The 17,430-nt window shown below is 35.7% G+C and overlaps 1 protein-coding gene across 4 annotated transcripts in view; it reads left to right on the top strand.

Moving 5' to 3' along the window:
* The window catches only part of CLCN3 (chloride voltage-gated channel 3), a 97,330-nt gene extending 81,486 nt beyond the window's left edge, over positions 1–15,844 (top strand). For 2 of the 4 annotated variants that reach the window (XM_043565759.1, XM_043565768.1), the window contains 3 exons: positions 5,821–6,037; positions 11,052–11,127; positions 12,859–15,844. In XM_043565759.1, the coding sequence (XP_043421694.1) occupies positions 5,821–6,037; positions 11,052–11,127; positions 12,859–13,017 (452 nt within the window). In that variant the 3' untranslated portion in view covers positions 13,018–15,844. The remainder of the gene's footprint in view (positions 1–5,820; positions 6,038–11,051; positions 11,128–12,858) is intronic. The other 2 variants (XM_043565778.1, XM_043565787.1) reach the window with 1 other exon arrangement.
* The last annotated feature ends 1,586 nt before the right edge of the window (positions 15,845–17,430 follow it).

Below are 17,430 nucleotides of genomic sequence, written 5' to 3'. Positions count from 1 at the left end.
CCTGAGCTGAAGTTGGGCGCTTAACCGACTGAGCCACCCAGGTGCCCCTGTGTTTTTATTTTAAATATTTATTTTTGAGAGAGAGAGAGCAAGAGTGAGGCGGGTAGGGGCAGAGAGATTGGGGGACAGAGGATCCAAAGCAGGCTCTGCACTGACAGCAGCAAGCCCAGTATGGGGCTTGAACTTAGGGACTGCGAGATCATGACCTGAGCCAAAGTCAGACCCTCAACCTACTGAGCCACCCAGGCGCCTCTGTAATACCTACTTTAAAGTGAAAAATCATTGAGATTTTATTTTTGGTGAAATACTGTGTTGAAAAGTATATAAGTCCTATTGTATTATGTGCTGATATTCCTACAAATAATATTTAAAGGCATTAGCCATAGTATGCTATTTCTTGGGGATAAAGTAAACTGTTGTTTTGGTTTATTTTGTTTTTACTTATTTTTGAAATTTTATTTAAATCCAAATTAGTTAACATATAGTGTAGTAATGGTTTCAGTAGAATGTAGTGATTCATCACGTATGTATAACACCCAGTGCTCATCCCAACAAATGTCTTCCTTAATGCCCATCACCCACTTAGCCCATCCCCCCACCTACCTCCCCTCCAACAACCCTGTTTGTTTTCTGTATTCAAGAGTCTCTTATGGTTTGCCTCCCTCTCTCTTTTTGTCTTATTTTTTCTTCTCTTTCCCTATGTTCATCTGTTTTGTTTCTTAAATTCCACATATGGAGATAAAGTAAACTTTTTGTGAGGAGTAAACAATTGTTTGTGTTCCTCCAAAATTTATTTTTCTCCTTATCAATAGTCCTGCAGTATTGATGAGGAGGCTAGTAAGATCATTTCTATTCAATCCGATTCCTTTCCCTCTCTTCTCCCAACCCCCAAAAGTGATAAATGATATTTTCATGAAGCTGTTGCTTTCATACTCCCCAGTTTTTAGTAAAGGACCCTAAGCTGCAAATGTCATGCCTTTGTTCCTTTGAGTCCTCTACAGCGTATCTCTTGGCCACTGCAAAAGGATTGTGAAAGATTTTAATTCTTGTGCCATTTGAAGAGGGAAGATATCTAGTCTAGGATTATTTCTTAAATCAGAATGGAAATGCAAATGCTCAGTTTATAAGAGTTATCAAAACAAGGAGCTTACAGAAAATATCCTTACAGTTAAGGAAAAGCCTACAGCTTTGTAAGAGTTTTTTAAAGACTAGCAATCTCATCATTCCAAGTTTTGCTGTAGGCAATAGAATATTTGCCAGAATGGGCGAAGTATGTGGTCACACTTGGCTCTTGTATTTAAGTGTTTCAGCTTCTGATATAGTACCATGGCCAAACCTACAATCAGAGAAGAATTTCATTGTTCAGATTCCTATTCTTTAGATTTTAATGGTAGCCAGCCAAAGAAAAGAAAAAGGGCAGAATTCTGGAATTTATATAGAAATTTAAAGGAAAAAAGCAAGGTTTCTAAAAGATAAAGAAAGTGGTCAAAATTAACAATTACTCACATTCCCACTGATTCTGTGGATATGTTTTTCAAAGTATTGTTACTGTCTTGAAACAGAATATTGTGATAGTAGATAATGTCAGTTTAAGGGAATAGATGTACTTTAGACATGCCATCAGAAATGTTTCACATGATGACTTTTAGAACATACCTTACATGTTTACCCATGTACATTTTCATAGAGTTTACAGTTTTGAATGAGAAAAATAGACCTGTCCATGAGGCTTTGTATATATGTATAACACATAAAATATGGGGTGCCTGGGTGGCTCAGTCAGTTGAGTGTCCGACTTTGGCTCAGGTCATGATCTCACAGTTCATGAGTTCAGGCTCCACATCGGGCTCTATGCTGATAGCTCAGAGCCTGGAGCCTGCTTCAGATTCTGTGTCTCCCAATCTCTCTGCCCCTGCTACGCTCATGTTCTGTGTCTCTCTCAAATAAACATAAAAAAACTAAAAAATTATAATATAACATAACATAACATAACATAACATAACATAACATAACATAACATAACATAACATAATGAGGAGACTTGGTTAAGTTTCTGACTCTTGATTTCAGATCAGGTCATGATCTCACTGTTCGTGGGATCAAGCCCCGCATTAGGCTCTGCGCTGACAGCACAGAGCCTGCTTTGGGATTCTCTCTGCCTTCCCTGTCTCTCTCTCCCTGTCTCTCTCTCTCTCAAAATAAATGAACATTTAAATAGATACATATATTAAATTAAATTAATCAAATATATATAAATATATATAAATTAATTAAATATATATAATATGTAATTTATATGTATTTATATGACATACTTTATGAAAGACAAAAAATGCTTGAGTAAGTGATAAGCTATATACTATATCCAGGATTGGGAAAGACCAAGGTTTTTTTTTTTTTTTTTTTATGTTTATTTATTTTTGAGAGAGAGGGCAAGTGGGGGAAGGGTGACAGAAGGGGACAGAGAGTCTGAAGCAGGCTCAGCCCAATGTGGAGCTTGGAACTCATGACCCGTGAGATCATGACCTGAGCCAAAGTTGAATAGTTAACCAGTTGAGCCACCCAGCACCCCAGGAAAACTCAAGATTTTGAAAGAACAATTTTCCCATAATTTATTTATAAACTATACTTTTGTGTCATTTCATCATTTTAAAATGTTTATTTATAGATAGTATATTCACATAGTTCAAATTCAAGAAGATTAAAAAGTATACAGTGAAAAATCTCACTCACCCTTGACCTCATAGTTACCCATTTAACTCTCTGTAGGCAGCCATCTCTTTGGTTTCTTATGTACTCTGTAGATATTATTCTATACTTATATATATATCTTTTAAACGAACTGTGTCATGCTATCCAATACATGTGTACTTTGTTTTTTTGTTTTTTGTTTTCACTAAGCAATGTTTTCTTGGACATCTACCCAAATGAGTATGTAAAGTTTCTTCATTCTATTCTTTTAAGCTACATAGTATTTCTTGAAGTAGATGTACCATGGGATACATCATGATTTCTAAAATCATTTCCTTATTGATGGACATTTAAGACGTTTACAATTTTCTGCAATGATAGAAATTGCTCCCTCATATATTTGATAATCTCCTATTTTTGACTCTGTGCCTATGTGCAAATGGACAAAAATTACTAGAAGTAGAAAGTTGGATCAGAGAGTAGGTGCATTTGTAATGTTGTAAGATATTTTCCTATTGCACCAGGTAGTGATTATGCCATGTACTCCCACCAGCAGTGAATGACAGTTTGCTGTGTTAAAGTTTAGTTCAAATGGAGAGATTTCTTCCTGCATTTTTGTGTCAAGATTAAGTGAGGCTGGATGTTTTATAGATTTGTTTAAAATGAGGCATATTTAACATTTATGGTGTGAATAGTCTTTCCTATTTTCCAACTTGAGTCATAAAAATACACTTTTTCGTTTCTATTTATGTAATAGGAGCTGTAAGTTTTACAGGGAGATTCTCAGTGTATGAAAGCCTAAATATCATTGACATATTGAACACAGTAGTATGGTACGTGACACAGTGACAGACTCTTCCCTTAATTATACTCTCCTGTCCCCTCAAGATTTTTTGTGCGGAATAAAGCTTTGGCTTGCATACCTAGGAGAACTAATTCATTAAAGGTTTCCCCTTCCATAGCAATATTATCAACCTTAGAAACCTTAAAATACAGTTTACTCAATAATGTGCATTGCAAGCAAGCTTTTTGTTTATCTCTTTATAGTAGTTAAAATAAACTTTATACCTGCTTGGTTAGTTGAAATACCATTTTGTGGATTTAGAGACTTCTTTGCTTTCTACAGTTAATGCAAGTGATGTAAGAATTCTAGATCCCTGGGGAGTGTTTTTGGACTCTATCACTACCAGGTTTCACATTGTCAAAAATGAAGGGTACAGCTCATGTACCTTTCTTTTTTGAGAAGTTTTGAGAAGTCAAGCCCTTGAGAGTATATTAACATGAATGGGAAGAATAAGACGTAAAATTTGTGGGGAGAAAGGTGATTACTTACATTTGGACATTTTGTTAGAAAAGAACCATTTCCATTCTCCTGGAAGTGTAACTCTTTCCTGCATGCACACTTTAAGAAACTGTCTGAATCATATCAGAAAATGAAAACTATGATGATATTTTATGCTTCAAAAGCCTTTGGATGGCATTCAAAAAATTGTTTTTTTCAAACAAAGGAAAACAAACCTAGCAGATGTCCTGATGCTTTGTAAGTATTCAGTAAATGATGCTTGTTAAAATAGTTACTGTATTCGCTTAAATGACAAATTTAAGTCAGGCTGAATGTTCACTAGCCTGTGCCTTGTTATTTCAAAGGAACATTCCAATAAATTAAAAAATAAATTAGGTTAAGAACTTTTTCTAAAATGTTCTGAAACTTTTGTCATTAAATGGTTTATTTAAACAGTCTATAGCATATTTTCATTGATGATAGAATATTTGTTATTTTAAGATATTTAAGTTTGATGAGTGGGCTTGGTTTTAACTCAGAATATCTGTCATATATGATAATAGTACCTATACTCCACCATTCACAGGTCATTAGAGGCTTCTATGGGTTAAGAGCAACCTAAAGAGCATTTTTCAAACATCATTTACATCATTTGCAAATGGGATTTCTTCTTTTCCATGCCTTTATCATGCTTTTAAGGTGGGTTAGTAAGTATTAGCCATTAGAACTTCAGTTAGTGCCTTCCTACCTGAATGTGTCACAACACAGGTAAATAAGGCTTTAGAGGTCAGAAGGAGTAAAAAGAATTGTAGTATTTGTTTATGACTTCTGTATCTGCTTCTTAACTTGGGACTGATGCTTCTTATTTTGGCTTAAGTATTTTTGTAGCAAAATTCATGTTTGAAATACGCTTAGTATAGCAAATAGCATATTTGTGAACGTTTTGAATACATACTAACTCCAAATAGAAACATAAAGCTCTTTATTTTTGTATTCTCTCCATTTCATGAGTTTCCTTTTTCCTCCTGTGATCTCTGTTGTGCAGTTTTCTGTATCTTTACCCCTTCTTGTCTGGCACTTTCAAAAGTAGGGGTGGGAGTGGCAGCAAACAGAAGCACTTGAAGCAGAGCCACACTAGAGAGAGAAATGAGCAGAGCCTTTATAAATAAAACCTAAAGAAAAAATAAGTCTGCGTCCATTATGTGCATAATTGTAGTTTAAATGCACCTATTGATGTTCATGAGTCACCCAGAAAATGAAACTTTAACATTAGAAAAGAGAAAGAACTAGCTGATTCACAGAGGTTGGAGTATATGCAACATAGTCAGAATTAAGAGTGAAACTCACTTTAGCCCCCCCTCTGCAGGATGAGTGACATTTTAACACAGGCAGGTGTTACTTGATGATGGCTTCCTTTTTTTTTTTTTTCTTCTTTTTTTTTAATGTATGAAATGTATTGTCAAATTGGTTTCCATACAACACCCACTGCTTGATGATGGCTTCCTATGATAAACTATGCTCTCATAATTTGTGCAGGTTTTAAAAACCATATTTCAAACATGCTTCCTTGTCCCCCAAAGTTAGAAAACGGCTTTAGCCCCAGTGAAGAAAATTGATGTACTAAAAATATTTTATTTACATGAAGACGATTTGTTATTGGTGTATTCTAATTCTGTCAAATATAAGAAATTACTAAATCAGTTTTCAGCTGATTCCTTTCTTGGGGTAGAAGATAGGAAAAAATGAAGGGACCAAAAGTCATGGGATACATTTGTTTATTCTTTAAAGTCTCCCAGAAAGATTACCCCTAAACAAATTAAGTTTTGGTCATCTCTATCTCTTTTCAGAAAGTGCTAGAAAAAAACAAGAAGGCATTGTGGGCAGTTCTCGTGTGTGTTTTGCGCAGCACACCCCATCTCTTCCGGCGGAAAGTCCTCGGCCATTGAAGCTTCGGAGCATTCTTGACATGAGCCCTTTCACAGTGACAGATCACACCCCAATGGAGATAGTGGTGGATATTTTCCGAAAGCTGGGTCTGAGGCAATGCCTTGTAACTCACAATGGGTAAGTTTGGTGAAAGAAATCAGTTCGCTTACTGGAATTTATGATACTGTTTAGTGGAATTCAAATTCAGTTATTAGGAAGGACTGTAAGTCAGCTTCCAAGTGGGAAGGTCTGTTTTTTTAATGTGGTTATTATAAGTACAGGATCAGTATTGATCAAATTGACACTTACCAAGAATAAAAACATTGTCAACTGCCAGATCTATGCCAAAACATAAAGTAGTATTTGTCAGGAACACTTCAGAGTTGGCAAAGAGGTTCTGAAACACCTCCAACATGCACATTGAGCTTAGAGTATTTCCTCTATTAGAGGAGGAGTGAACCTAACCTGTATGGAGTAGAGAAAAACCTGTTTTCTTTTTGTAAGTATTTCATTTTTTAATGTAACTTTCTAGTTCAGTAGAAACTTTCTAGATATTTTGCTGCTCGCTATTTTAGCCATTATTTTACTTATCATATAATGAGGGAAATAATATATAATTAAATTTGTAAATTAGCTAAAATCCTCCTTTGGCAAATATTTGTTTCCTCTTCTCTACCTTTTCCGTCCAGAAATCTTTTATATAAACTGCTAATGACAAACACTCATGTATTTAAAATGTGTAAGTTGATTAATTTATTTGTCCTTTCCACATGAACTACCAGTGTTTCTCCAGGGTAGGATATTGACAAGTTTTGCTTGGCAGATATCAAAGGGACACAGTGGGGATGGTATCTACGGGCTGCTCAGCGGATGCACTCCTGCTTCTCTGCCTCTGCTCCCCTCTCCCCCTGCACCTGGGGTCTCTTTCCCCACCTGCTCTCTCTCTCTAGTCCCCTTTGCTTCCATCACATTACTGTTCCTAGTTGAAATACTTAAGAACATTGTTTTATCTGAAGGCTGATAAGAGGAAGGCTAGAAGTGAGAAACAAAGGTACTCTTGATTATGCATAAGCCTGCACAGCCTGAAACTGGTTGAAATAGTAAACACTTTAGAGAATCACAGCAGGTTTAAAAAAATATATTTTGTACAAAACATGTGAGTGGCAAAACACATGACCCCTTTCTAAAGAAAGGAGGAGAAAAGAAAAAAAGGGAAGGAAATTTGTGTATCGAGCACCTTCTTTGTGTTTCTCATTTAACTTTGTATATCTCTGCAAAGTGGGCGGCAGCCTCCCTGCTTTACAGTGTAGTCACTGAAGCTCAGCGGTTTCATAATATGCCCAGTCATGTGGGTGGTAAGTCATGGTTCAGGGAATCGAGTATCTTTCCAATTTTAGAACCCGATCTCTTGCTGCTGCTTTTACACTGTTAATGACCAGTAGAGTGTATCTTCTTTCTTTGTGATTTCTTAAACTACTACAATTTTCTTGAACAATACATTAGGCCATACTAGGTTAGGAACAGAAATATAAAGGTAGAGAATTAGATCCAAGTTCAGTGTTTTCACTATGCTAACCAATTAAAACCACTCTAAATAGTGGCTCAGGCGGCTAAGCATTTGACTCTTGATTTCAGCTCCGGTCACGATCTCACAGCTGTGAGATTGAGCCCCACATTGGGCTCTGCGCTGGGTGTGGCGCCTGCTTGGGATTCTCTCTCTCTCCTTCTCCCTCTGCCTCTTCCCTGCTTGTGCTCTCTCTCCCTCCCTCAAAAAAATAAAATTAAAATAAAATAAAATAAAATAAAATAAAATAAAATAAAATAAAATAAAATCACTCTAAATAGTGTGAAATAAATTATATTGAAGGTACAAAACTCTTGATTAAAGGCAGGAAGTTTCAAATTATTAAATATCACAGATACTGATTGGAGAAGAGATGTATGATAACTTTTAATGTTTAATAAAAAAATAATAGTACCAGGGCACCTGGGTGGCTCAGTCGGTTGGCTCTCCGACTTTGGCTCAGGTCATGATCTCACAGTTTGTGAGTTCGAGCCCCGCATCGGGCTCTGTGCTAACAGCTCAGAGCCTGGAGCCTGCTTTGAATTCTGTGTCTCATTCTCTTTCTGCCCCTACCCCACTTGTGCTGTCTCTCTGTGTCTCTCAAAAATAAATAAAAAAATATAAAATAATAATAATAATAATAGTAGTACCAAACCTCATTGTTTAAAAACTTAATAAATACATGTTAAATGGGGTAGCTGTTTATGAATTTGTACTGCTTTGGGGACCCTTTTAATTATAAACGGCTCAATTAGAAACTAAGCTGAGTTGTTACAATTTTTACTTGCTTCCAGTTATTCTCTTTGCCTGGCATGGTGTGTCCTTTTATGTGCTAACACATATAAATGTCATTCTCTAGTCATGATTACCTGTGATCACCAAGCTGGATGGGTCAGTTACCATATTTCACTTTGCTGCTTAATTTCCAGATTTTTGGCAAAACAAATATTACAAAGGAAAATACTTAAAGTGTAAAACTTAAAAAATGGGGGTGGGGGAGGACAGCTAATTAAAATCTTACCTGATATTGCCTGTTTATAAGAAAGCTTTGGTGAGGGGGTAGCTTTTTCTAAAAGAATATGTTTAATTGCCTTGATTATAATTCCTTATTTCTGTACTTCAAGAAAAATAAGTCGATATATAGAGAGAGAAAGAAAGAGATCATTAGGAGTGGTAGCTCTTGGGTCTTTATTTTCTTTGCAGTATGTAAGGAAGGTAGAGCATTTTATTCTCACTTGAAGTTAAATGATTTAAACCTAGGAAAGAAACCATACCTTCTGTATTTTAGTGGATAGTGTGAAGATCCGGATAACTGTCAGCATCTTACAGTTCATATTGGGTCCACAGAGGTAGAAAGTAACTGTTTGGGGAAAGAGGTGCAACAAGTCCAGACTCGTAGATGCAAGTAGAAAATGAGAATAGAGAGATGAAGGGGAAGTGTGTCTGTGAATTTTAAAGATGTCAGTTATATATTTCCCGTATTTTATATTTTAATTAGCAGAATTTCTCAAAATCTTTTTAGTGTTGGTGGAACTAGCAGGATGTTAAATAAGCATTGCTTAGAAAGAGTTTTGTGACCATATAGGTTTGGTAGTTACTGGATTAAATACAGTTGAGGTTTCTTTATTGTGGAATATCTCAAAACTTATAATGTTGATATTATTTGAATCTCAGGGATAATAGGAAATACAGTTTTCCAAACTTGTTTGAACATGCAGTTTTGTTTTTGTTTTTGTTTTTGTTTTTTTTCTTTTTTAATGGAGGAAAGAGGGCCAAACTCCTTGGACTGGTGCTTTTTGGAACATATTTTGGGAAAATGTTGGGTCATGCTCTGTTATACTTACGTCATTGCTTATTAGCCCCACAGGGAAATAGCAAATTATGTAAGTTATATTTTGCATTGAGTTTCTTTATACTTCCAGAAATTAATAAAGTAGCAGTGAACCTGGCCTTATTCTCAAATCACTCTTCTTCATTGGAAAGGAAATACACGTTTGTCCTTTTTTAGGGCCGTTACTTTGTAATATAGAGATTACTTTGTAAATCTCTAAATTTGCCATTTGGTCCTTCATAAATTTGTAACTTTCCTCATTTTGTATCTTGTGATTTGGTGGAGCTTACTAATATACTAACTGAAATTAATCACTGTATATAATTGGATAGAAAAGAATGAGTAAGAATTAAACTGAAACTATTTAATTGTCAACTATTTATTTCCTGACTCCAGCTATAAATTAAAATGAATTGATGTGTTTTTTTGTTTTTTATTTTCCCTCACACACTTAGAGAAGAACATCTATTGAGTGATTAAGTGCTTCTTTTATGTATCCATTTTTTATTTCATGAGTGCATTTTCTAAGCCTTTTTGGAGGGAGAATTTGTTCCCATGCTCGGAGAACTTTGCAATTTATCTTTGTTCTTAAGTTAGTACATTATTTTAAATAATGAGAAAACATTAGCAGAAAATCTATTTCTGCCTTTCCCAATCTCTGCTCTTCCTGCTTACCCACCCCCACACCCAGGCATCATCCTTAATAACTGTTTCATAACTGACACATCTCTAGTCCCAGACTACTTTGACTAAGTGAAATACCCTGGTAACATTCTTGAAGAATGCATTGAAGAAGTCAGAATGTTCAAGGGCAGTTGAATAGTAAAGTTGACCTAACTAGATCCTCAGGGAAATGTCTAGTTACCCTGAAGGGCATTCTGGATGGGCTTCCAGAATTTCATGACTAAAGCTTTCTAAGGTTTTCGACATTCATTATCTGTGTTGTCATATATTGTAGTAGAATTCATTGACTTCCACTCTAAAACCAGTAACCAGGATTTTGTTCTAATAAATTGAATTATTTACAAGTATCCTTGTGAGAATTTATGTCCATCATTTTGCTTGTAGGTTAACTGAGAAATAATCATTTAGAAAATGAAATGCATAATGTAAAAGTCATCTTGACCCCTAATCATAAACACATCTTACTAGTTAATTTTAGGAAGTGGCTTTCAGCAGGTCCTGAAAATTGGTTTTTTTTTTTTTATATTGGTTGGCATTATTTAAGTGCACATTGCCATCAATTTTAATCTGAAATAATAGTAAGATCCAAGGGATTTCTTAGTTCTTCATAGACAATTAAGGCTAAGCCTCTACCTTTTCACTGCTGAGGTAGATCCAAATCATAGCTGCCGCATTGTTAACTTTTTAGCAATTAGAAAAATACTTTCCTCTAAAGAAGGAACACTGAAAATGAAACTAAATTTTAGAGGTTTATAGCTGTGTATTATTACTGTTATTTTTTTGCTTTTCTTTATAGTCTTCATTGTGAACTTTTATAGGGTTGCTTTTTAATTTAAAAAGGAAAACAACCCACCAATATTTAAAAATAGTATCATGTCTCTTATGAAAGTCAGTAGAATTTATGCAAATGGGACCTGGGATTTCAAATCATTTTTGTTTTTATTTTTCTAAAGTTCATTAAAAGCATTCTTATGGTTCATGTTTTTGTTTTTTCTCTCATTCTTTATCATTATGATTGGAACCTTTTTTACTTTGATTTCTCACAGTTATTAGCATAACATGATCTGTTTCAGGATTGTCTTGGGGATCATCACAAAGAAGAACATATTAGAGCATCTCGAGCAACTAAAGCAGCACGTCGAACCCTTGGTGATTAGATATATCAGATCTCCTCATTAGATACCTTAGAAGTCAGGAAGCATGAAACTTGTGAACTGTTCAGTTCTCTCTTTCCCAGATACCTGCTGAACTAAAAAAATCCTACATGCTGCCAGTTAACATTTCTATCTCGTAAACTATGTCTGTAAGATAAATTTAGATATTTGTAAAATTCCATTCACAGGAAGTAAGCAAAAGTTACCATCTCTCATCAAAATCATTGGTTGCAGTTTAAGAACTGTAGACAGTTTGGTAGTTAAATGAGTAAATGTCATTGGACATTCTTAAAGTAAACACAAGTCTGTCTACCTTAGTGGATACACCGGTCTCAGAAGATGCCTGACTGGTTAAAAATGTCTGCCCCACCAAACCCACCGAACCCTTTTTCTTTTTTTGTGTTTCCTAATCTTGTGGTAGTCTTGTGGTAAATCTAAGCTCATAAATGATTGTTAATGGAGCTTAGCAATGTTACAATTGCTGAATGTTAAACAGATTTTTTTATGGGCACACTAACTAGAGTGTAATGTTGTATATATTTGTGGTCTTGGCATTAATTCTTCTTCTGCTACACCTTGCATACCCTCACAATCAAGAATGTGTGTCCTGCCATTTCATTAGTAACCTGTACCTAGTTTATGTGTGTGCCCCTTTTGTATGATGTTTCCAGAATGCTGTGAGCAGCTCTTGGGGTCAAATGCATTTGTTTTAACCGGGTTTATGTCCTAGTGGTTTCATGACTAAAGATAAAGTTTGAATTATCTTAATCATATAACCTAAAAAATCGTCCGGCTTTAGCTATTAATGCCTGAAATTATTTTGCCCTGCAATTGTCATACCTATATAAAACCTGTCCCAGTTTGCTTAAGTACACAACTGATTATGTATTCCTGTTGTTTGCTAATATTTCACAAGTGTTTCATGCATCCTTTTTTAAAAAACTACTAACCAGAATAATAAATAGCTACTCATTCATTCTGCTTTCTGCTTCACCTATAATAATCTTTTAGGACTGCTTCTTGATTTTTCACCTATCTTTTAATGTGAGCATTAACAACCAAGACTTTCATAAAAGCACTGTATCTTAACTTTTTTGGCCAAAATCAAAAGAGGAAAACATTGACGTGTGTACTAGAAACTTGGGTTGTCTTATAGATTTATTCTTGGGGCTCTGAAGTTTGGGATTAGAGTTCTTTGTTGACCATTTTATATGCATTTTATCTCAATTCTATGTGCTTTCATGAAGATTCTGCATACAACTGGGCAATCTTTACATTATTTTTTAAAGTTGATTAAGTTTGGTTTTAAAACCATGGACTATTGAGATTTGGTCATCAGACATTTTACTGCTTTCTTGATGTCATGGGAATTAATTTTCCTTCTCAAATGGGATCAGTGTCATCTCTTATTTTATACGTCCTCCCATTTTTTTGTTACTTTTTTGTTGGCATACATTAATCAGAATACCTCTACTTCAGTGAGGCATGCAGTCCTCAGAGTCTCAGTGGAAAGGACATTGTCTTATTAGTGACCATAATACTTTTATATCAAAGGATGGTTGCTGGCTAATTAAATTATCTTTACCAGTAAAACACTTTCTGAAAATACAAAATCACGATGCTTGCTTTGCTCTGTTCCTGTCAACAAAAAGTGTTAGCTATAGATTTAGCTCTTCTTTTCTTTTCCCTTTTATTTAAATAGCACTCTTCTGCTTATTCCTTCCAGGCGCCTCCTTGGCATTATAACAAAAAAAGATATCCTCCGTCATATGGCCCAGACGGCAAACCAAGACCCCGCTTCAATAATGTTCAACTGAATCCTATAGATGAGGAGAGAGAGGAAACAGAAGAGGAAGTTCATTTGTTGAATAGCACAACTCTTTAACCTGAAGGAGTCGTCTACTTTTTTTTCCTCCTTTAGAAAAAAAAAAAAAAAAAAAAAAAGGAAAATCTAAAACCCAGGCTTTTGCAACATGGTTTGCAAATAATGCTGGTGGCATGGAGGAGTTGTTTGGGGAGGGAAAAGAGAGAGAGAAGGAGACGAGTGAGGTATTTCCCCATCTAACCAAGAGCAGCAAATCATCTCCTGTGGTTCTGCACTGGATGCATTCAGCTGAGGACGTGCCGTGATAGTGCAGGCTTGAGCCTCAACGGAGAGGACGCCGCAGTCCTGGAGCACCTGGCCGGTTACTCCAACATTTTGCAAAGACGCATTATCAGTCCCTATTCTGGAGGGATTATTTGAATTGAGCCATCTATAAGACTGCAGGGTCTTGCCCTTTTGTATCAAAACTGTTCTGTTTAATTCATGACTTATATAGTTAAGCATTATCTTTCTACATTCCAGAAGAGCTTTTATTTCTCTCTCTGTCTCTCTCTCTCTCTCCCTCTCTCTTTCTCTCTTGAGCTGCAACAAAACCTCTTTAAATTGGTGTACCCTTTTGAAACAGTCCTTTCTCATATTGAGATGTACTGTGATTTTACTGAAGTTTCATCGCAAGAAGGGAGTGTTTCTTGTGCCATTAACCATGTAGTGTGTACCATCGCTGAATGCTTGGAGCTGTCTCATGTACCACAACAAAGGCTAATCAAACAGGTAAAATCTCGAATGAAGTGTGAACAAAAGCTCTCAGCTTGTGTGCATTGTGGTTCAGAATCAACAACAATGAAACTTGACTTGTTAAGGATAAACAGTTTTCTTTTTGTTTTTTTCCTGCTCAGACTTTATGGATAATGTGACCTGGTCTTATGCAAATTTTCTATTCTAAAACTACTATAATATACAAGTACTGTTCAGCATAAAGAAACAAAATGCTGCTGCTTTGACAGTAAAGAGAAGGAAGTATTCTGTTTCGCTGTATCTGGAATTAATTGCATGTTTAAACACTGGAATTTTTTTTTCTTGAAATTAGATCATTTTTCTTTCCTCAAGATATTTTATTGCTGACACTGAAGAAGAAATGTAATTCATAACTTGCACTAAATGTATATTTCTTTTCTTAAAAATTTACCATTCTTATTTATATTTTTATGGATTAAAATTTATAAAATACAGATCAGTTAATATCGCGCTTAAATAATTTTACCTTTTTAATGTGATTTTTATAGACTAATTCAGACTTACAAATAAGGAGTTATGAACAAAGTTTACAATGGGAACAAGGGTTTAAAAAGAGGTTGTGGTTATTTGTCTATGATTCAATGTGTACATAAAGCTTTTTCTGATCTTTCACTGCCATCCTCTGGATTATGTCTTCTGACCTGTATACATTTTGACTCATTAACTAGAAAGTTAAAATATGACAAATCACTTTGCAGATTAAAACCAAAAGTTAAATGGTATTAACCTTTTTAAAAAAAAAAAAAAAATTGAAAACCACCGCAAAGGTAGCAGTTAAAATTTTAATATGAACATAACCTTTGATTCTTTGGGTTTGTCACATCCATCAGTGAGTACTGTTTTGAATATCCACAGTGCAGAGTTTTGCAGGATGCGTTGAAAATGTCCTAGGGTGTGTCTGGGATTTTTGTTTTTGGAAATGTCTGTCTTGATCATGGTCTTAATTCACTATCAGCAAAGGAGGTTTACTTGTACGACTGGCCTAAATATTCTGGGCTTACGCATTTTTGGTAGGAAATGAATTTTTGCAGACAGACATTTTCTGAAACATAACTGGCAATAAGCCGTTTTTACATTTTGGAAGTGATTCTTCACTTCCTAGTTCTTAAAAATAATGTATCTATAAGATCTTGAAGCTTTATTAGATCATGAAGCCATATTAGAATCATATTAGATCATGAAGCCATTGTTAGAATGACAGTTGAAAGTTGAATTCCATGGAATATTCTTAGTTTTGCTATCTGCCTAAAATCAGTATTTTGAATCTTAGTTTATTTCCTCCCTTTGGCAAACTTCAAGCTTTCTTAATGATCCCTTCATTTGGCCATCCAGAGTGAAATCTTTTCTAAACAATACTCCTGTGTATCTTACCCGTGTATCTTGTCCTAAGTGTATCTGCAGTGTGAACTCCTCAGCATTGGCTATTAAATAGGTTCTCTTGAGTTATAAGCCTTCAAAGGAGAAACTAGTTTCTTTGCAGATAGCTTCATAACATCAGACCTCACATGGATTTTATTTTCCATGAGTCCTTTTTGATTTCAGGTCCTTCTTTCATTGCCCATCCTGCTTCACAGACTGACATTTCAGGGTGGATATTCAAGGTGGATATTAATTTTCTTCTCGGTATATTTCTATCCCTTGATGTGTCTTACTGCTAAAATACAGGAAAAGTGTTATATCTTTAATGCATTCAGTGGTTTTCTTGGGTAATACTATCTATTCCACTTTTCTTTTTGATATGTTGAGGTGTGTCTGCTTTTCAACCAAATGATGAAATACTAGAGACCATGAAATATATGTGCCTGGCTAATTGGCAAATTAATTGACCAATATAATCAGTGGAGCGCCTTATTGGAGTACCCTTTTTCAGAAGGTATGATGAGAATGGGCAAGGGTGTCAGCATCTCTTATTAATAATTGTTTTCAGTTTTGGTTCATGACGAATGCTTAGTTTGTTAATCTGTGATGTTGCCTAGAGCTGTATTTATCTGTTTTTATTTATACTAGTGTAGTAAAGCTGCATATCATTACAGTAAAAATGATTACTGTGATGAGTTAATCAGAAAAATCTATTAAAATCTATATGACAATGTGTGGTTTGGCCTTTAATTATATCTCTAACAGTCCTCGCACTTGACTGCTGCTCTATGCAGTGCAGGCCAATATGCCTGGGGCATGCAGCCTCCGGAGGGGTGGTAAATAAAATGTGTCTCTCAGGTTACAAAGCCACTTCTATACTTTGCAGGCAAGGAGCAACGAGAGAATAGATGTTGCCTTGAGTAACAGGATGTACATACTTCAAGCAATAGAATAGAGCCTCCACTTGTCAGCGACAAGTCGCAGGTTTACCACAAGATTTCACTTCAGTTTATTTTCAAAAAGAAAAATTATGCTGTTAGCATATAGATAAAACATGTAAATGATTTAAATGTTTTGAAAATATTACTCTGTAAATTTGCTAAGAGAACTGCCTGAAAGGAGGTGGTAACATTTGAATTCCTAAAAGATTTCAGTAGTCTAATATGAAACTCTTAGTAAAAAGTCAAACACTCGCTAAAAAGTCCAGGATAGATTTTTTTATCATTCATTTTATTTGATCATTCACTACTTTTTTTTTTAATGTTTATTTATTTTTGAGAGAGAGAGAATGCGAGTTGGGGGTGGGGGCAGAGAAAGAGGGAGACACGGAATCTGAAGCAGGCTCCAGGCTCTGAGCTGTCCGCACAGAGCGTGATGCAGAGCTCAAACTCAAGAGCCATGAGATCATGACCTGAGCCGAAATCAGACACTTAACCAACTGAGCCACACAGACACTCCCCTCCTCCGCCCACTGCTTTTTAAAAAAGTACTTACTGTATGATAGATGCTGTGCTATCATTCATTGAAGCTTACATTCCATTAGGGGAAGAAACATCTATGGTATGTCAGATGGTGATAAATATCACAAGTTAATTAGTTCAGCAATTTTTCTTTTTTTTTTTTTTTTTTTTTTGGTGTGCCCCTCACCATTATAGGCATACATAAATCAGGCAAAAATTCCCATTCTAATGGAGAAAAGTAATGGGGAAGATGCTATTTTTATGGAGGGCCTCAGGGATAAGGTGACATTTGAGCAGAATCCTAAAGAAAGTGAGGGAATGATACAGTTATCTGTAAGAAAAATGTTCCAAAAAGAAGAAATAGTATACGCAAACATCCTGAGGTACAGTATGCCTGACAATTATAGGGGATACCAAGTAGGTCGCTGGCTGGAGTGGGGAGTGGGGTGGGAAATGAGGAAAGAGGTTGGGGGTGTAGGAATTTGACTTAATTATGACTAAAATGGTAAGTCAGCGAGGCAGAAAAGTGACATGATCTGACTTAACGTGATCTCTGGCTGCTTTGTTGGGGATAGACTATATTGGGTAGGGGTGGGAGCAGGAAGACCGATTAGAAGGCTCTCGGAATAATCAAGGTAAGATATAGAGGCCTGAACCTGACTGGAACTGGTGGAGGTCATTGAAGTGGCTGGTTTCTAGACATTTTGGAGGTGGGCTAGACAGGATTTGCTAATGGATTGAGTGTGGAGTGATACATGAGGAGTAAAGGGTGTCTCCAAGGCTTTTGGCCTGAGTAACTACAGAAGAATGACCACTGACTGAATTGGTAAGGACGTTAGGAAGAATAGATTTGAGGTTG

The sequence above is a fragment of the Prionailurus bengalensis genome, chromosome B1 (assembly GCF_016509475.1).
Source record: "Prionailurus bengalensis isolate Pbe53 chromosome B1, Fcat_Pben_1.1_paternal_pri, whole genome shotgun sequence".
Taxonomy (NCBI): Eukaryota; Metazoa; Chordata; class Mammalia; order Carnivora; family Felidae; genus Prionailurus; species Prionailurus bengalensis.
Note: the sequence above shows the minus strand (reverse complement) of the source record. Positions and strands in the feature narration are given on the sequence as shown.